We start from the raw sequence: 21626 nt of genomic DNA, 5'->3' as shown, positions 1-21626 counted from the left end.
TAAGTTGGTTAGATATCAGTTCCTGTCAACAGATTACTGATAAATCCTTGAAAGTCTTAAGGTTTGTAGTATAAGTTAAGTTGGTTAGATATCAGTTCCTGTCAACAGATTACTGGTAAATTCTTGAAAGCCTTAATGTATGTAGTATAAGTTAAGTTGGTTAGATATCAGTTCATGTCAACAGATTACTGATAAATCCTTGAAAGCCTTAAGGTTTGTAGTTTTGTTGTTTGTAGTAGTAGGGTACCTATTTTCTTTTATTTAAGGGGTATGGTTCAGTTTTAGTTTTGAGTTTTGAAAATATAAGTATTTAGTTCATTGTTTATTTACAGATAAGTTAGGGCTAGAATAAGTGATAAGATTAGGTAAAGACTGGGATATATAAGTGATAATAGAAGGGTAGTTGCTAGTGATAGTAACAAATTAAATTGTACGTATTAGACTTAGTCATGTTTTTTTTAAAGTGAAATAAAGATGACGATGACTGTCTTTTCTTGTCCTGTCAGAAATTCAAATAAAACAACAAAATTGATTATTCTGAAAAAAAACAATATGCATAGCAAAGTTTGGGACATTATTTTGAAACCTGAAGGGAAATATGGGGGGTGTTCCTTTAAACAGTTTACTGTATTGTCTTTTCAAAATTTCATTGGAAAATATAGCATTTTCTTGGTAAAAGTACTTGCTGGGTATGCTTTAAAGTTAATGATAAAAATGTTTATTAACTGAGATTCAGTTTACCAGTTGTGTTTCAGTGATAATTTCAACTTTCTGAGATCATATTTCAAATGTTCCATAGTTAAAATACTTTATTTTATTGTCTAAAACCATATATCACATCGTTAAAACTGAAAAAAATGTAATATTTTTTAGTGATGGGTGCCGTACTCTGCAGTTTATAAATATATCTTGGTGTACCAGAATATCCAATGATGGGTTAGAGGCTTTGAGCAAAGGTTGTCATAACTTACATACATATATAGGCAAAGGTTTAACACAGGTGAGGTCAATAGTTCTTTATAAAAGTTTCATGGTGTAATAGAATTGCAAAGGGTAACATTTGAGTCACTTGTCAGAGCTAATTATAATTTGTTTTTCCTTTCACAAAAAATATATTAGCCATACAAGTCATATATGAAAAACAATTGAAAGGCTTGATTTCATTGTTGTGGCATAAGTAATTAAAGAATTGAGGGTTGCATTTTTTTGGTAAAAGTATTGAATGTGCACACATTTAAGTATGATATACAAAATGTATTTTGGTCAATGATTTTAAACACAAATAAAATAACAATAAGAAGCATTTGATTCTTAAAAATAGAGAGAAGTATTGTTGCTAATAAAAATACTTGTACATGTATAGGTTACTAGATCCTTGTATATAAATCACACCAGTGCCTTATATATTGATGATGGTTTGTTACTAAAACACTGTTAGGAATTTAATTTAATGTTGGAATGAAATATAAATATGAATATATTTACATGCTCATATTTTGATTGTTCAATTATTGTAGACGAAAGGTGTGTCTGGCTTACAAAATTATAAGCCTGGTTACTTTGATAATTTTTTTTTACAACAACTGGGTTGATACCATTGATGGTGGAGGTTTCCTCCCCAAGGGTATCACCAGCCTAGTAGTCAGTTGACCTGAAATATCATTGATATTTTCATATTAACTATTTACAAATCTTTGAATTGTTTGAAATACTAAGGATTTTCGACCCCAGGAATAGGTTTAAATATCTTGCGCAAAATCTTTTGAAAATGTTTAGCCCTCAACACTCTTCAACTTCGTACTCTATTTGTCATTTTAACTGTTTTGATTCAAGCATCACTGATAAGTCTTGAATAAGAAACCCATGTCTGGCACACAAAATGATAAGCCTGGTATCTTTGATGAGTTTTTTTATACACATGCAAGTCCTCAGCATCAATAATTATATTTTACAGGTCACAGATGAAGGTGTTGGTTATATAGCTAAAAATTGTGAAAAACTGAAGAAGATCAACCTTCATAGTTGCACAGTATGTATCAATGTCATTGGAAGGCTGTAGAATAGGATATATAGGATATATATAAATTGAAAATATGTAAATGCAAACATTTCTAATGCTTTCACAGAATATAAATGAGAAGATAAAAGCTGCATATTATCCATATCTTATTTCGTTGAGGAAATTTTTTTGAAAATTTTATTCTATATGTAGCTTGATATGATTTCTATATTAACAAATTTTCTTTGGTCATGAAAACAACTTTGTTAAATTTTACAGAATGTGGAGCATTGTTAGAATAAGCCACAACTATTTTAACTATGATAATGAATATTTTATACAGAAAAAATGAGAATGGGATATGTATACCAGAATTGAATTTCAGAGACAACTATATACTTTATTTGGTACCAAAATTATTAAATGTACAAATAACTTACAGCTATCACCACTGTGGTAGATTAATATTTCTGTGTTTGTTTGTTCAACGGGTTTCCAATTTTTCACCAACAGATTTTATTCTGAAAATTATATTGTTTATTCTATATGGTGTAATCTAATTTCTCTTTATGAAGTGACTGATTTTCACAGCATAAACATACAGTTAACTCTCTTTGTCTCAAACTCGGTTGACTCGAAATTTCGGATGAGTCACAGTTTTCTCAAGGTCCCCAATTTTTTTTCATATTAATATATGTATTTCGACTCCTGATGAGTCGAAATAGGACGAGTCGAAATTTCAGTTGACTCAAACTAAATTTACGGTTCCAAGGTTAACAAAATCATTCAAAATTCATTATTTATCTCGGACTAATACATAAATGTCAAAACATGACCTCGGGATTTAAATTGATTGAAGAGTTAATCTGACAATACACGTGTAATTAAATTTCCGGTCACTGACCACTGGACGCTTTTTCCACGAGTGTTTACATAAGATTATCTTTTATCACCATGATAAATGATTAGTGATACATTGTTATAGTTGATGAAAAATTATTTACAATGATTTAAAAATAATTAATCGTAATCATACACTGATGAGCTTGGATGTGTATAAATTGGGGATTAAGACTTCCGTTGGTGATCACCCAAAACTACTCAATCGATGTCTTTAATCTTATTGTATTTTTCTGATTGAGACAAAAGAAAATGAAAAAAAATCTAGATTTTCTAAAATCTCTTGTATACGAGAATGAACAATTTTGTCAACTTTAAATAACTTGAATAATGATAAGATTGATTGGAAATTACTCTCTCAGCTAAAAGCCACAGGGAAAAATTGTAACCATTCAAAGAAATAGATAAGTGAGAAAAAAAAATATTATAATAATGAAAGACCATAACGTACAAAAACATAGATCTGAGACCATAATATCGATTCCCCTTCCCATATTCATCCGGATTTATTTTAGCTTTACCAAGCTAAGCAAGAGTTGTGTCCCTTGGTCTGTCAAACTTCCGGTTTTCTTTGAGTCAAACTACAAGTATCTCGAAATATTTCTCTGGTCCGGTTGACTTTGAGATAACGAGAGTCGACTGTATTTGATTTTGATTTTATTAGTAATGGCTGTCATACTTTCGTACATTTATTGCTTCTTCAAACTGTGAAATGCACTCTTTTTATTTGCAAAACTGGAAATGTGAATTTAATCTATGTGTATGTGATAATTAAAACACAGAAGGTTGAAGATTTTATACAGAGCATTCAGTTCTTCAGATGTAATTATTTGTTTTTTTACAATTGCATATTAAAAAAAAACAAGGATGTTGAAGACAGCCAATAATAATTAAAAAAATATCAAACATGTTTAAATGTTAATTATTTTAGTTGCCAGCACATGGCTTTATCTGGGTTGGAAAAGTTCAAAAAATTAAGCAAAAGGCAATACAAAACTTCATTGCTATGAGTTTCATATGAAGACAACAAGGTTTATTTACTTTGAAATAATTTTAGAATATAACAGATGATGCAGTACAGGAGATTGGAGACCATTGTCATCAGATATTATTCTTATGTCTCTCAAATTGTACACGTCTGACTGATGCTTCACTAGTCTCTTTAGGTCAAGGATGTCATAATCTCACGTGAGTATTTAAAACAACTTTGGCGAATGAATGTAGGATGGGTGTGGTGTAGAGGTCAATCCTAAGAATGCATCAGATAATTGTCAGTATTTTTGTCATTTGTTATCTGTCTTTACCCATTAGAACATTTAAGAATATGAAAATGATAAATTTTTGGAATAAACAATTTGACTTTAAATGCTAAATATAACAATTTAAAATTGAAATATTGGAGTAAAAAGCTTTGCATATCAAACAGACTAGACATCTTTACGAAATTAATGTGTTTGAAGAGTTATCTCATTGGCACTCATACCACATCTTCTTATATCTATTGAAGGCAACTCTGAAAAACTAAATTTTTTCATCTGTCTAGGTCATGTATATTAAACACATTTTTTCTTAGAAAAGGGGATGTTTCACAAAAGCTAAATTAATTAAAGAATTTTATTTGTTTATTCACTTCAGAAACTTGAAGTTAGTGCAAAAAGCAATGAAGGTGAAAGACTTATATGTGTTTGAATATTGTGTATATCATTGCACAGTACAATGATATTCAGTTTTATATTTCAGTACATTAGAAGTTGCTGACTGTTCACATTTCACAGATAATGGATTCCAAGCCTTAGCAAGGGTAGGAGTTTCAAACTCTTAAATAAGCAGTTGTCTTAATATTTCTGCAAATGTAGTTCATATTATACAACATTAAAACAATTCTACATTTCACTTGTATATACAGCAAACATCCAAATTAAAATATTTAGAATTTGATGCTCATTATATTTACTTTATACACAATTCAATCAAATATTACAACCATAAGCCACCTATTAGGAGAATGCCATTTTCTGCATTAAAAAGGATCTAAGCAAGTAGTCTGCATTTAGAGTCATATATTGCATGTTGCAATACTGGTATTTTAACTGTATGAAATTCAGGTTTTCAGACTGGCAACTTGGCATTTTAGTGTTTATACGCCCGTTTACGGGACGTATTATGGTATACCTCTGTCCGTCTGTCCGTTCGTCCGTCCATCGTCAACATGTCGGACATTAACTCAAAAATGCTTTAACCAATTTGCATAAAACTTTGATGAGTTGTTTATATCTATTGACATGAGCTCCCTTTCGTTTTCAATAAATTTTAGATTTTAAGTTTCCGAGTTATGGGGTTTTATTCATTAAAAAAAGGGGGATTTTCCAGTTTTCGGACAATAACTCATGAATGCTTTCACCAACTTGCAAGAAATTGGGGTGAATTTTTTATATCTATTGTCATGAGCTCCCTTTCGATTTTTATATATTTGAGATTTTACGTTTCCGAGTTACAGGGTTTTATTCATAAAAAAAGGGGGATTTTCCAGTTTTCAGACAAAAAATCAAAAATGCTTTCAGCAGTTCTTATGAAACTTTGGTGAATTGTTTATATCTGTTGATGTAAGCTCCGTTTGGAATTTTATAAATTTTACATTTTACATTTCTGAGTTATGGGGTTTTATTCATTAAAAAAGGGGGGATTTTCCAATTTTCGGACAATAACTCAAAAATGCTGTCAGCAATTCTCATGAAACTTTGGTGAATTGTTTATATCTATTGATGTAAGCTCCCTTTACATTTTCATTAATTTCTAATATGACATTGAGAATTAATTGAACTTTATTTGTTTATAGTCTGACAACAGATTTACTTAGTATTGCGCAACAGCACAGTGTATTGCACAACAGCAAGAAATCTTTAATTGAATATAAATTCAATTCATATAACCAATTTCAAGTTCTTTGACTACATTTATTCAGAAACCTATAATATGCCAAATATTTAATTACAATCCAAATTCAGACCTGTATCAAGCTTGAATATTGTGTCCATTTTTGCCCCAACTGTTCAGGGTTGGACCTCTGCGGGCGTATCCAGCTGCGCTCAGCGAAGCAGTTTATTTTAAAGTCCTATACTTAATTTTATATGAGAGTGCTTGAATAGTAATTCTTTGAGGGTCAAATCAAGTTCAAGATTGTATATCTTATAACTGTATATGGTTTATTTGGAACTAATAATAACTGCTTTGCAAGGGAGAGGCACAGAATACAGTAAAACCTTCGTTAAACCAATACTTTTATGTGCAAAGTGCCCTTATCTAGTTTGGACTATATCAATTAATCAAAAGTTGATTGAGTGTTGAAACCTGAAAAAAAAATCCACCCCCACTTCCTCTAAAAAAAAAAAAAGATAGATACTGATGGTCAAAGCATTAGAAATATTTGCAGTAGTGAATTATTTGCACAACTTTGTGCTTAAAAATTTCTGTTATATGCATATCAGTGTTCCCACCTGCCCTAAATAGAAGGGCGGCCCGCCCTTGGTGCCCTTCTGCCCTCCAAAGTAAAAGAATGCCCCCCTCTGCCTTTTCAAAAAATTAAAATTTACAAATTTCATGTTACCGGCGTTTCTGGTAAAATTGTTACCTGATTCAAGTGATTGTGTAACACTAATTAACTGACAATGGGATTAAGTTAAATAACTCATGCTTTGGCAGTTGTATCACCTTTGTTAATGATTGTTTACTGCTAATTAGGGGATTTAAGATAATTGAACAAATACTAGATATTTAATACAGAATGAAATGTCCACATGTTATCCATTTGTAATGTTTATGTACAGCATGTACACCATGAAAAATTTATTTCAGTAGGCATAACATAAGAAATAAAATCTTAAACAATTTTAGAGGCATACATAGTTTTGACTTAATTGGTAAAAAATGTTTTGTTTCATAACCATGAGTATGAAATTTAAAGAAGAATCAAAGAAATTTGTACTTTGAACATAACAAGATTCACTCCCTGTTTTACTTCTTGTATTTTATCAGTTTATAATCCTCCTGACATAGGAGCACTCAACAAATTTATTTTTAACAATGATGGAGAAAAAAGTAACTGTTTATACCTTCTGTGATATATAATTGCATCAATATAATATGACCATCTCCTGTCTCACCTGTTATATTTATAAAACTCCTTACTAAGGAGCACTTTGGTGTGCACTTAAAAATACTTTTTTGTTACAATTCAAATGATAATAAATAACTCTCAATAACATATACTATATGTTTGAACAAGTAATTTAAATGTAGATAATTTAATTACATTAAACATTCAATTTTGCATTATAACTCCATCTTTCAAAACTACTTGTTTATTTTGGTATAAGTTATAAAACATTGAAATTTCTGATGATTATTTCCTTACCAAATGTACAATTTGTTTAGATTAACATCAAAATGATATGCTTTGCTTCATGGTAAAACTGTATGATTATTTGATAAAAAAAAATTCTTACTGGAACCAACATCAAGAACACATTAATTTCTGAATATGGTTTAAATACAACTAATGTTCTCCAGCTGAGCCTAGCAATATTCAAGGTAATTTATACATTGTCCAACATTGCCCTTAAAATCTGGGTTATAACGCTTAAGTGCCCTTTCAGACAACTAGCACCCTTCTGCCCTGAGATTCAAGCTGGAACACTGCATATGAATGGTATTCAATTGAAATAAGGAAAAAAATAGAAGCAGAGATTGAAAAAGAACATATTTTATTTTATGCTGACTGGTTCTGGAGATTAATTATATATTTTTACCTTTGTTTGTACAATTTAATGCTCTTATTTTATCTTTTTTTCAGAATTGCAGCAATTTGGAAAAAATGGATCTGGAGGAATGTATACAGGTAACATTTATGCATATGATTAACAGATTTGTTGTTTTATGAACAAAGAATGATGGATAATTGTTTTGAAAAATAGGATAATACTGCAGTTGGATGGATGAAAGTTTCTGAAGTTAGCAGACAAACTTTTGTTGACTGGTTGCTTATCTTTTGATGATAAGAATGCATTTGTTCTAAGTTCCTCATTTGATTATTAACTATTTGAAAAAAGATGACCATCCTCGATGATGTTACATGAAAAGACCACTCTTTTCCACAGGTCACCAACAATCTGTTTACATATTGTCTAATAATCATCAGAGAAACCAATGCTACCTCTGAAATCTGAAATGGGGGATTATTTTTTTGGAGGGGGACTTTTAAAAGTATCCCATATTAATTCTTGTCGTTAAGATCTCCCCTTCATTTAGTCTTGGCTGTGACGAAATATGCGGATGTGAGACAAAAGGTTGCTAAGTGACTGCATGAACTTTTTATTTCAGAAAGTAATTAACTGGATAATTATCATTTTGTATACAGATCTGTTATGTTCAGAAGTTTCCATCTTGCATATGTTGGGTGTCTTTGTTCTCATTTTCCTGGCTCAGTGACTGCTAAAAACTATTTTTTTATCAGGTGATTTTTTCAGTTATTATGAGTACATGTAATAGGATAACAATATTTGGCATATGGAATCAGCACAAGGTATTCATGTCTGTCAGACAGGGTTCACTTGACCTTGATTTCATTTCGTTTTTGTCAGTGATCGACTTAAAGTTTTAGGTAAATTCTAAGATACTCTACACTATATGTCAAGTATATTTGGTGCATAGAGTGATTATAAGAGGTACATGTCTGACTGGTTGGGCTGACCTTGACCCCATTTTCATGGTTCATTGGTCAATGGTTAGTTGTTAAGATTGTCTGATTCTCAGATACTTTGAGTTGAAGGTCTACTAAATTTGGTGTATAGAATGATTGTAAGGTGAACATGTTTGTCGGTCATGGTTCATCTGACCTTGACTTCCTTTTCATGGATCAATGGTAATGTTATATTTTATTCAGTACTTATAGTAAGACTTTGATCTCTAAGACTTTCAACATAAAATTCAATCATGATCCTTAAAGCAGGAGAAAAATTTCAGCATGTGTACTCTTGTTTTATCAAATCCTCTTCAAATTTATATGAAGATTTCCACTATTCTAAACCTCAAATGAGGTCAATAATCAGAAAAATCTGAAATAAGGATGGTGGTCCCTAAATAGATGTACTTATCTTTAAGTTGGGAATTATACTTACCACTTGATAACTCATGACATAACTTGATGTATGAAAAATTATCTGAAATTATAACAGAAAATAATCATACCTAATGTAAACAGAAAAAACTAAGCCAGCAGATCACCCTTTATGTTGGGGGCATTAGGTATGTGATCTTGCTCAATAAAGGCTCTTTCATTTGTGAAAGAACTTACCCTTGGGTAACAGTTTGTATGTTTATGGAGGAAGGATTTTTGAATTGTTTTATTTGAGCTTTGCACATGACGAAGTGAAAACATAACATTTTATTTGATAAGAAATTTTGTGGTTTAAGTAAATCACAAAATCTATGTACACGATGCTTACAATATTGTATAACAGCAACATGTAGTTTGTATTATACATATGTACTTCTCTGATCATGTGACCTTATAATATATATTAAAACAAAATATGTGTAATCTTTAAACTTAAAGATTAATATGACTTAATTTTGCTTACTTAGTATCTAGTGGTAAATATTAATGCATATTAAGGACGATAGTAGAAAGGTAGATTTCCTTATACATGTTGTATGTGTAAATGAATTTCGTGTACTTTAGAATATTCCAGCTCCCATTTTTTTTTAAGAACTAGAAATGACTGTCTATATTATTACCAAATGTATTCTCTTGTCTTCCAGATAACAGACACAACACTGAATTACTTAGCAATGTTTTGTCCTAAGCTTAGTGCATTGGTAAGGCATTTTTATACTTAAAATCATTAATATACTATATTTAATTTAATTTACATCCTAGAACTGAAATTAAAGTTATATGTTATTAGAATTTTATAAATGAGTGGAGATTTTATAAGTTGAACTGATAAGGAGGAACAAGATTATGTTGTACCTCTTGCATGGAAAAGCTCCCCTTTTGTTTAAGTTGTTCTATGACATTTCCTTATTTATCACTAAGAATCTAGAAAAGATGTATTCAAATCTTATATTTACAGTAAATATTCATGTATTGCTTTTGTATATGAAAATATAAATTGATTTTTCATGCGCTCGACTCTGTCTGTTCGTCCATCCATCTAAAAGAAAATTTTTGTCAAAGTTAATATAAAACTAAGACCAAATGAATTAGAAGTTAGCAACTAAATGTCACTGTATGGCCTTCAGCAATGAGCCAAACCAATACCACATAGCAAGCTATAAGAGACAATGAAATGACAAATAAAAAACTTTTCTAACAAGAAAACTAACTGCCTGATTTATGTACAAAATAAAAAACAAAAAACAAATATGAAATACAGCAACAAACAACAACCACTGAATTACAGGCTCTTGACTTGGAACAGGCACATACAGAATGTGGTAGGGTTAAACATGTTTGCGGGCACCCAACCCTTCCTTAATCTGGGGCAGAAGTACAACAGCACAACAAACAAAAAACAATAATTAGGACATTTATATACACATAATATAGTTACTCTTTATGTTGCTGATCATTTTTGCAATTTACAAATAACAAAAACTAAAAGTCAACATTTGAAAAATATTGACTTCTGTTGTAGAGTTTATCACACTGTGAGTTGCTTACAGATGAAGGTATTAGACATATAGGTGCGAGTGCCTGTGCTACTGAACATTTAAAAATTTTAGAACTAGACAATTGTCCTCTAATAACTGATGCTTCTTTGGAACATTTAATGGGATGTCAAAGTCTAGAAAGAATAGAACTTTATGATTGTCAGTTAATTACTAGAGCTGGTATCAGGAGATTAAGGGTAAGTAAAACTGTTTGTAATATTTTGTTAAATTTGGAATGGGAGAACAGTAAATTTTTCTTCAAAATAATGGGATATGATTGGCAGGTGAATAGAGAATCTTGAATGTGCAGTGTTACACAAGAGCTTCAGTTAGATGAGAAGGAGATATTTCATGATTTTTGTGCTTGATATTTACTTACATACATAAAAAAAGTGTTACAGTGTTTCCGCTGGTGGTCACCATTCTAGCTTATAGTGGAGAAAAAAAAATTGTGGTGAAGAGAATTTGCAATAAAAAACAACATCTTTTATCTTGATTGAGTTCTTGCAGTTTTTCAGTATTTACCATTGTCTTTTCACTAATTGGAATTTACCAGTTCATCATTTAGTAATTGCTATGTGATATGAAATTGACATAAAATCAGTAATCATTGACAGATTACAGTATATAACCACAATATGGATAATTTTTTTTATACCCCACGCAACGAGTTGCGGAGGGTATAATGTTTTTGACCCGTCCGTCAGTCCGTCTGTCTGTCAGTCCTGTTTCTTGTCATCGCAACTCCTCTCAAACCACACAACAGAATTTCACGAAACCTTTTTAGATAATAAGGACATACTATGTAGTTGTGCATATCGACAGGAAATTGCGATTCAATTTTTTTTTCTTATACAATTTTTTTTTCTTACACATATTTTATTTCTCCAATGACAATGTGGGGACGTGGGGTATGTGAGCACGCTCACTAAGGTTCTTTAATTTATTCTATACATAGAGTGTCTTGATAATAGTCAATGTTCATACTTAAGACTGCATCAACTCGTTATGAAAAAATGACACAAAACACATTTGAAAAATATATAGTACACAATAGATATAAAAAGTGTTCATCAACACCAAAATTTAGTTTTACATCCCATATGTATGCATATATCATTTATTGTCTCGCCTCAATAAAGATACTAAGCCTAGACTAACACTTGTTGTTCCAGGCAGTGGCATAAAACAATTTGTTAAAGTTTGCGATTATGTCAATTTAAGGGGAACCACTAATGGTATGTCAATGAGATTTGGTATTCAGTAATCTTAACATTAACTACTCTGGTTTCCATGGAGATTATTTGACCCTGCATCCTCAGTCATGGTCAATTGACTCATGGTCTATTGACTTTGAAAATTTTGCTTAGATTAAATGATAAAGTTTGTGTTTAAATCAGTTTGATATGAACCACTAATGGTAGTCAATGATATTTGTTATAAGTTGTATAAGCATTGGCCCTGTCCCTCAGTCATGGTTCATTGACCTTGTAACTTTTGCATAGTTTACATGTTTACAGTTTAAGGGGAACCGCTCATGATAACTTAATGATATTCAGTAAGCAGTTGTATTAACATTGACATTTCTGATTTCCACTGAAATTATTTGGCCCTGCACCTCAAGTCATGGTTCATACACTGAATATTTGGCATATTTTACATGTTAAAGTATTCCCATTTTGATTATTTTAAAATTTGTATTTTCTTATCAAAATTGCAAGACATATCTCTGTATCAACATCTAATATATTATATATAGAACCATTTTCAGAGAGGTCACTGTATAGGACAGTTTTTGTTATATTCTGGTGTGAAATAGACGGTTTTCTTATTGAGATTCCCAGACAAGTGCTTCACCTTACATGATTTTGAAATACCTGATTTCTTTATTTAAAAAACCACAATACTAAATTTAAAAAAAAAAAATGACAATCATATATCTTATACAGTATAAATCCATAATTTCTTTAACTGAAATATAATATATTTTTGAAATTGTACATCTCTGTAACATATAGCAAATGGCTCAAAACGTATTTCACTATTTTTCAGACAAGATTACCAAATATCAAAGTCCATGCATATTTCGCACCAGTGACACCACCACCATCAGTTGGAAATGGACGTCAACGTTATTGCAAGTGCTGTACAATTCTTTGATCTTATGACAATGTATTGTAATATGTCTATTTCAAGTATTGTCATATTCATGTTGCTTATGTTATAGTTAACATTACAGAAAGATCTGTTTTGATATACACTGTTTTGTTCATTACAGATACATATGTATTGTCAGGAATTCTTTTTATTGATATTCAAAAAAATGTTTTGAAAGTGCTTCTTGACATGTCCTCGTTTTATAAAAGAAAACCTATTTAATTGAATTTACATATTTTAAGTGTTTAACTGGCATATTTAGGTATTGTCTGGTTGTGGAGTAATTAGATGGTATGACCAGGACATCTGGACAATACTGTTTACCTATAGCTAGTGTCAGATTTTATTGGCCATTGATAAGGTCAATTTCTGGATGTATACATTTTTGACAGCACAAAATTATGATACTCAACACATGATAACTAGAGGATTTTTAAACGAAATTATCAAATCGTTTTTTTTTTAATTTTCTGGCTGTTTAAGAATAAATCAGTTTTTACAAAATTAATCTACACACTATTTATGGAATTGAAATGAGTTTCTTGGTAATTATTGGACAACAAACAGCTACATGTATGCAAAAAATAATAAATGTTTTCATCCATTGGTATCAGAAATAATGATGTAGTACTTTGTATGTGTATAATGGTATCTTTTTGCAAAAAGTTTTCAGGTAGGGGTATTATTTAAAATATCATTTAAATTATTATATAAAAAAGTTTTGAAACAATCTTACTTAAGACAATGCCTATGACGTTGTTCAAATTATTTTGGGGTGAAAAAACAAAATGAAAACCATGGTTCTGAAAATCCTCGTAGACTATGATTTGGTCTTTTCAATCCTCTAAATCTTCTTACATGTTACTGTAACCTTTTCTTTATATTTAGATCTTTCTTTTGGATTTTGGCTAACCCATTGCTTTAATTGTATGTAGATATTTTACATTTACTATAAAATCTAATGTTCACTTATGTGCAATGAAATGTGTTCACATAAAAGGCCAGCGTAACCATTTCCACAATGAAATTTATACAAGCAATTTTTTTTAAATTTTTTGGGTGTTTTAACATGTTTCTTGAGTTTTAAATTTCATGTTTTCATATTTATATGAGAAAATTTTTATTACATATTAACTTTAAATTCATGAAATTTAAATTTTTGTGGACAAACAGTAAAATGAAAATGGTGAAAATAAAACTGCAATAAATATGTTTGCATTTACAGTATACATGATCTAAGTGTCTAGTACAGAGAATCATAATTGATATAGATAGTTATTCTGTATGCCATATTTCAGCAACAAAAATTACCATGGTGCTCAGAAAATTCAGTGTAGTTTCCAGATAACCAAAGTTTAAGTCTGTCTCTACATAGCACAATTTGTGTTCGGCATATGCTTTTAATGGAACCCCTTTTAACTTTAACTTTAGATATTAAATCCTGCTTTTAGTTAGAATCAGAATACTAAACATGGCAAAGCTTTTACTATTGTAAATATTGTGCATTAGTAACATTCCTAGAGCATTACTTGTTTGATAAGGTATTATTGATACAAGGGTTACAGTTGTTTCTTATGATCATGCATGGTTACCAATAAGATATGTTAAAGAATGAAATGGTTTATCAAATTAAAATTGTCTTAAAACGTTTCTGTAAAATACTATTCACTGTCAAAAAATATTAATTGTGAAAGAGAATTTTAGTATCATTGGTTAAGAGTGGAAATAAGAACACTGAAATTTCCAGGGAAGAATTATTACATTATTCAAGGAATGACTGTAACATTTTTACTGTCTATGAAGAAATAACATCAAAAATGTGATGCACACTGAAAAACCCAATAGATAGAAAAAATATTACAGTCATTCCTTATAATTTAGTTCTTAATTCCATTTTTAAGGAGTAAGTCATGAAAAAAACATTGATGATGTCACAGTCACATAACAAAATTATGTCTATGAGCTGATAGACAAAAAACTTTCAGCCAATCAGAAGACTTGTTTCATCCAAAATTAAATTATTCCAATATGGTTTAAAATTTAACACAAAAACATTCTTCAAATGCACATCTAATTGTTATGCAAAGGATACCTGTTACCTAAGGCATAATGGTATTTTGTGCTACATTACTTTGATACTTGTCAGCAACCCCCCTTTCCCCCATATTCAGTGTCTGATAAGCAAGTATTGTGCTCCAGTAGAATGTGTACATATCATACATAAGAGTAAAATATATTAGGACATGAATATGTTAAGGGATTATAGATTGATTTTGGATTGACATATATGTTGTAGGACAAGTAGAAAGTAAATAGTGTTCCTCTCCCACAGTCCTTTATAGTATTATTTCTTGTGTTTTGTATCTGGTGGACATCCTGGATATCAGCTCTGGTAAATGAATTTTAGTCTTAAACAGCTATTTTGATCTTAACAGCATCTGAAAAGTCTGAACCTAAGTGGTTAAATCTTATTAAGAGTTTAAGTAAATTTAGATCTTTTCTTATTGTAAGTAAGTACATGTCAGACATTTCACTTTCAGTCAATCAAGTACGGTTCAGTAGCTTTTCAGACAATTAAGTATGATGTTGTTTTGAACAGGTGAATAAAAGCTACTAAACAAACTGAAAATAGACTGAACTAATTTTAATTGACTGCAAGCGAAGTATCTCAACAGTACTAAATTAACTGCAGTGGATAGGTTTGAAAATTGACTGAAAGATTGTACATGGCTAACTTATTTTATTGTTCAGTCTTTAAAGACCTGTTCAGATCAAAATTGATTTACTAGTGTAGATGAATAACACTTCTAGTGATGTGATAGCAAGTAATTGTCAAACATTCAGAACAGAATGATTTTCTTGCACACCTGTTCTAGTTATTATTCACAAGATTATACAATCTTAACATGAGTATGTAAGATTTGTTTTTGAAAGTGTAATGTGAAAGTAAGTAAGCTGTAGTCTTAATATTGCTGATGCATTTACATAACCTGTACAAAACTTATGTTTTATTTATCACATGATCCGAGAGTGGATGTGTATATGTTCAGATGAGTTTGTTGTATGCTTGATTTTGGCAGTGTAAGAATGTAAACAGTGAAGCTTGAGTATTTAAAGCAAAATATGCGTTTATTTTTTATAGTCTGTGAATGTTAGTGTTAAAACTGACCAATGGTTTTTGTATAATCATGATAAATGTTATTGTATTTACATCTGAATTATAAGTTTTAATTTTATGATTTACCTTACACTTCCCAACAAAAAAATCAACTCACTTTTACTTATTTTTCTGAAGATGCTTTTTCACACTTTTCTCTCTTTTCTAAAAATAGATACTGTCTGTCCTGATTCATATATCTTGTCTCACCTGTGATATCTTCCACCAGCATAGTTGACAGCTTTTTTTTAAACAATTGCATCTCAAATGCAAGCAGTATAAAGGAAAAAATAAAAACCAATAGATATACATTAGGACAATGTCAGAAAAATATAACCTGTTTGTATGAGGCTTAGAAACTTGGGAAGGGACGGCTAACCAAGTCCTTCAAAAAGTACTAAAAAGCTGACATATTTCTGACATTGACCTAAAATTGTTTTTATATTGCAGCTAAAAATTACTACAATTATATTTATGAAAAATGTCAACTCAAAAATAAAACTTATTTGCCATCCCTACATGAACCCCAGATTGGAAAGAAAAGTGATGCTAAATATCCCTTTGTTACTTTATAAAGAAAGTGTTATAGCTGCACTATAAAGTGTTTTATTAGTACTGAAATTAAAACATCTTGTAAACATAAGATTACAAGTTTCGAAGCAGACAATATCTCCTCTTTTAGAAATTGGATATTTTTAGTCGAATCTAATAGCAGAATTTTGTTCAGTTTAGAAGGAATGTCTGCCTTAATGATAACCTTAAAAAATTAAAAGAAAATTTTTTTTTAAACAAGCTGTTGGCAATCCCTGAAATATTAATTTTTTGCACCTCTGCCATAAATGTTATTGATCTGTTTTTCATCAAATTTCGCAAAGATGTATGGTTTCTAATTTGTATATCTTGCATCTTGTACAGCAAATGAAATCTCATTTGGGGAAGGAATTAAGTATCTTAAACGATGCATCTGTGATTAGAGATTATTCTTTTGATAACCAATTGACCTGAATTGCTGGCCCTTGTAAAGGTGTAAAAAAGTCTCAAAAAATTTCTTCAGCATTATCCCTTGTCCTGCATATTTATTTAAGTTTGAAAAATTATAATTATTCCACAAATATTCAAGCTAATGTGATGTCTAATGCTTATGTAAATTTTTTTTTTATTTTCACACTTTTATGTTCAGTGTAATCTTGCTATTTCCAGTCCAGTATACTGATCAACCTGTGCTCTCAACAGTTTGTAGCTAAATGTTACCCAGAATAGTGTTTTGTATGTATGATGTATCATCACTGAAATGTGTCATAAATATTAAGCATATTGTGATATAAAATATTAATAATACCAGCCTTGATTTTATTTTGCCTTTTGGTGTCAAGATAATGGCAATCATCTTTGAGTTTTCTTTATTAATCAAACTTAGTCTATAAACAACTGTGCTATAGAAGTCTCAGCCATCAACATCAGAGATGCAAATAGTTAGTTCTTGGATATTGTTCATCTTGATTTGTGAATAACAAAACAGATTATTTTCACTTTTTCTCCACCTGAGTTCAAGATTAAAGAAACTAACATTTTGGTTTTTGTATTCCCTTCAAATAAAGTTGTGAAGGCAAAACACAGCGATCGTATATTTTGTAGTTGGCATCATCAATATTTATGTTAAAACAACAATTATTTTTTTTAGACAGAAATTTTGTCAAACGAATTGAATTTGAAGAAGATTGGTGAGAAACTTTTCCATGATCAAGAGATAGCACCCAGATCCAAATTTTGAGAATATTTTTTTTTCAATTATCTGTTTATTGATAAGTGCGCTTCGTTTAGTTTTACAAATAAAATTTATATATAATCTGAGGGTAACGTTTTTTACAAAAAAATAAGTTGGTCAATCCTTCATGGAATTATATGAAACTTAGACAATCATGACAGCATTTGAAGATCTTTGGAATTAAGAAATTATTTTCATCATTTTTATCTTGATTGGGACGAAAGTTGTAGAATACAAGACAGGGATAACAATCCGTTGGCAGCTAGGTTGTAAACTATTTGTATAAAGCTTTATATTTCAGAAGGTAGAAGATCTGGAAGCTTTATACCTTGTATGCCTTATGTTACTAAGCTTCCGTCTGTCATATGTCCGTTGTCCTTGATCTCATTTTCATGGTGCAGCGACTGCTTGTAAAAGTTTTGGAGTTGTTTTGTCATGTGAAATACTCATTTATTATGAGCAATAGGATAACTATATTTGGTATATATGATCCTTGGAAGGTCTACATATCCGTCAGACAGGGTTCAACTGACCACCTCATTTCATGGATAAGTGATCAAGTCTGTACCTCATATTTTTTATTTTAAACATACTTTATTCATTAAGATATGAAAAGGATTGAGCAACAGGCACAGCCTATAAAAGCTCTCTCCATATTACATGTACAAGGTATAATTCAATTATAACAACTGTATTTAAAATAATGTAATATAGTGGAACATGCATGCTACTTATGAGCACACACGAGCAAATATATGTTTACAGTGTTACTTACTAAATGTAAAGTATATTTAAGTATATAGGCAATTACTCATCATTTATTCAAGTACCTTGAAACATGCAAATATCCTTTATAAGTCATTAGAAATATAAATGTATGGCTTGAAAGAGACACTAAGCTTACTTAGTGGAATAAATGAATTAATGTTGAAGTGGAGGAGAAAAAAAAAAAAAATAAAACTAAATAAAACAAAAATTTAGTAAATTTCAAACAAAACGTTGAGTGTCACTGATATATTTCTGAACAGATTTAAAAATAGCAATATTCATATCATATGAAAATAACCTGTTTCCAAAAAGTAATAATTCAATATTTATGTCAACATTATCAGCAATGGAGTAAATGGAATCAAGTAGGATCTGTCTTACATCATTGTACTTAGGGCAAATAAAAAAGAAATGTTGGTTATCCTCAACAGGGTTATTACAGTTTGCACAAAAAGTGTTCTCGGATAAGAACTGATTAAACAAATGAGATTTTAGGTTGCTAGCATTATTTCTGAGTTGACAATGACTTATATTAAGTTTCCTTATCCCATAGTTGAAAGGTTTAAATATATCATCAGTCATATAAAACTTGTCCAGTCCACTTCTAAATATACTCATATACTTATATACATATAATTATATGAAATAGATCAACTATATTTGCTGTTTAGAAAGATTGTAAGATGTACATATCTGACTTGCAGGTTTCATCTGAACTTAACTTCATTTCCATCGGTCATTGTTAATTTTCTGTTGTTTTGGTCTGTTTCGAAGATACTATATGCACTAAGTCAACTATATTCAGTGTGTGGAATGATTGTAAGATGAACTTGTCCAACTGGCAGGTTTCATCTGACCTTGACATCAATTTCATGGTTCATTGGTCAAAGTTAAGTTTTTGTGGTTTTCTCCGTTTCTCGTATACTTTAAGCAATAGGTTAACTATATTTAGTGTATGGAATGATTTTAATGTGTACATGTCTGTCTGGCAGGTATCATTTGTCCTTGACTTCATGTTTATGGTTTGTTGGTCAACGTTAGTTTCTGTAGTTTGGAGCTCTTTTAAAATACTTTAACTTATAGGTCAACTATATTTGGTGTATGGAACGACTGTAAGATTTACATGTCCGACTGGCAGGTTTCATCTGACCTTGACCATATTAATGGTTCATTGGTCAATAATTAGTTTACATGTTTTAGTCTGATTTTTTGAGACAATTAGCAAAAGATCAACAGTATTTGGTGTATGGATTGATTGTAAGATGTACATATCTGTCTGCCAGGGTTTTACATAACATTGACCCGACTGTCATCGATTATTGATCATGTTAAGTTTACGTTAGACTTGGAAGTAAAATTTTCAACATTTAATCAATCAAGGCTAGTGAAGCAGGCGAGACATTTCAGCGTGTGCACTCTTGTTTTAGTGACTATTCTGAAGTTAATTGACAAAGGCTTTTTTAAGGCAGTCAATATTACACCCTCAAACTGACAGTACCAATCGCAGGTTATATTCCTTTACGAATTTGTATTTATTTCAGACATACATTTTTATTTAAACAACATTTGTCCCTTTTACAGTTTAAATTTTGGAATGTGTAGATCGTCTCAGCCGTATTTGGAACGACTTTTCGGAATTTTTGGTTATTAGCGCTCGTCAACTTTGTATTTGATTTGACCTTCTTACTGTTTAATTCGAACCCCACTGGTGGGTCTTATGTAGACGAAATGTGCGTCTGGTGTACCAAATTATAAGCCTGGTATCTTTGATAATTTTTTTTTCACATCGATAGTCGTATTCAAATTATAAGTTACGCTATATGTTGCTTCATTAATAGGGTGCTCTTGACACAAACACTGCCAACACAGGGATATGTGGAAGAACGACTGCAGTTGCCAATGCATAAGTTTTATGATCAACATCATGAATTGGTTGACTGAAACGATGTGTGTCTCAAATCACTATCGACATGTTTTAGCGGTCTTAGATCTTATGATACCAGCTAAATAATCGTCTGCTCTGAGTTATCGATTGTGTCCTCTTTTCCTAATAATTCTCGCTCCTTTTGAGGTTCATGCAATTCCCTAAATTTTTTTGTATCTTGATTTGTATGTATTAAATCAATTAATGAGATTTAAACATCTGTAAACTACTGTTATCTCTTATTCATTGACAATAAATAATTGTTCCCGAGTATCAACAAATAACGCAACATAAACACATGATTCGCTAATAAAAGAGTTGCCATTAATTCATCAAAAATTCACATAGTGAATCAACTGGTCAATTCATTAGGTTATATTAGCGCATTTCAATTTTAAACTACTAAAATCTATAAAAACGTTCTTCCTATACATACGAATCATCTCTGCTTTATGATTTGAATCATGATTCACATTACTCATTTTGCTATCACGACGTTTACATGTATGTAACATACACATCTTGCCTTACGATCTTTCTGCTCAAAACATGGAACATGAAATATTTATATTTTAAATGCAACTATTTGAGATGAAAATTATAAAAATCCTCTTTTGGAACCACATTCAGAAAACTCGAACATGTGTTCCTCATACTCAACACCATTTTTGAATAAGTTCATTTACCCAATTGTATACGAAAATGAGCTATGCCTATATCAGATCTGGAATAGTATAAAGTAGTGTTAAACAGCACTTAAACACACAGGTGCCAGACAAGTTTTTTTTATATATGTATAAACACTAGTGTATTCAGTCATTTCATATATTTTGAAAAAATCTCGTTTGGTACCTGTGCTTAAACCATTTTGCTACAGAGAACGTCGAAACGTGAAAACCCCACAAGACCGGTACAATCATAAATAAAGGCAATAGTGGTATACCGCTGTTCAATAGTCATAAATCGATTTAACTTAAGCAAATCCGGGTCACAAACCAAAACTGAGGGAAACACATCAACTATAAGAGGAAACAAAACGGAACAACAGAAACACTGAACTGCTACAAAAACAAACGCCAACATACATAGAAACGGACTATGTGATAACAACTGCCATATTCCTGACAAAAACGTAGGTCTTGTAAAAATTGTTGTGATAGACACATGGGGTCATCAGTAATGACCATGGGAACATATGGCCTACTTAAAGATTAAAAGGTTAATGGTCAATTATGGCCTTGACCTT

The 21626-nt window shown here is 30.7% G+C and overlaps 1 protein-coding gene across 1 annotated transcript in view; it reads left to right on the top strand.

Annotated features, from left to right (window-relative positions):
* LOC127728094 (F-box/LRR-repeat protein 2-like) overlaps positions 1 to 17261 on the top strand; it is a 47335-nt gene extending 30074 nt beyond the window's left edge. The window contains exons 8-15 of the mRNA XM_052235318.1: positions 874 to 1000; positions 1955 to 2029; positions 3957 to 4087; positions 4640 to 4700; positions 7749 to 7793; positions 9716 to 9772; positions 10594 to 10806; positions 12662 to 17261. Of these exons, the coding sequence (XP_052091278.1) occupies positions 874 to 1000; positions 1955 to 2029; positions 3957 to 4087; positions 4640 to 4700; positions 7749 to 7793; positions 9716 to 9772; positions 10594 to 10806; positions 12662 to 12769 (817 nt within the window). The 3' untranslated portion in view covers positions 12770 to 17261. The remainder of the gene's footprint in view (positions 1 to 873; positions 1001 to 1954; positions 2030 to 3956; positions 4088 to 4639; positions 4701 to 7748; positions 7794 to 9715; positions 9773 to 10593; positions 10807 to 12661) is intronic.
* The last annotated feature ends 4365 nt before the right edge of the window (positions 17262 to 21626 follow it).

This window comes from Mytilus californianus, unplaced genomic scaffold (assembly GCF_021869535.1).
Source record: "Mytilus californianus isolate M0D057914Y unplaced genomic scaffold, xbMytCali1.0.p SCAF_2, whole genome shotgun sequence".
Lineage (NCBI taxonomy): Eukaryota > Metazoa > Mollusca > Bivalvia > Mytilida > Mytilidae > Mytilus > Mytilus californianus.
The sequence above is the reverse complement of the archived record's forward strand: the minus strand, read 5'-3'. Positions and strand labels throughout refer to the sequence as shown.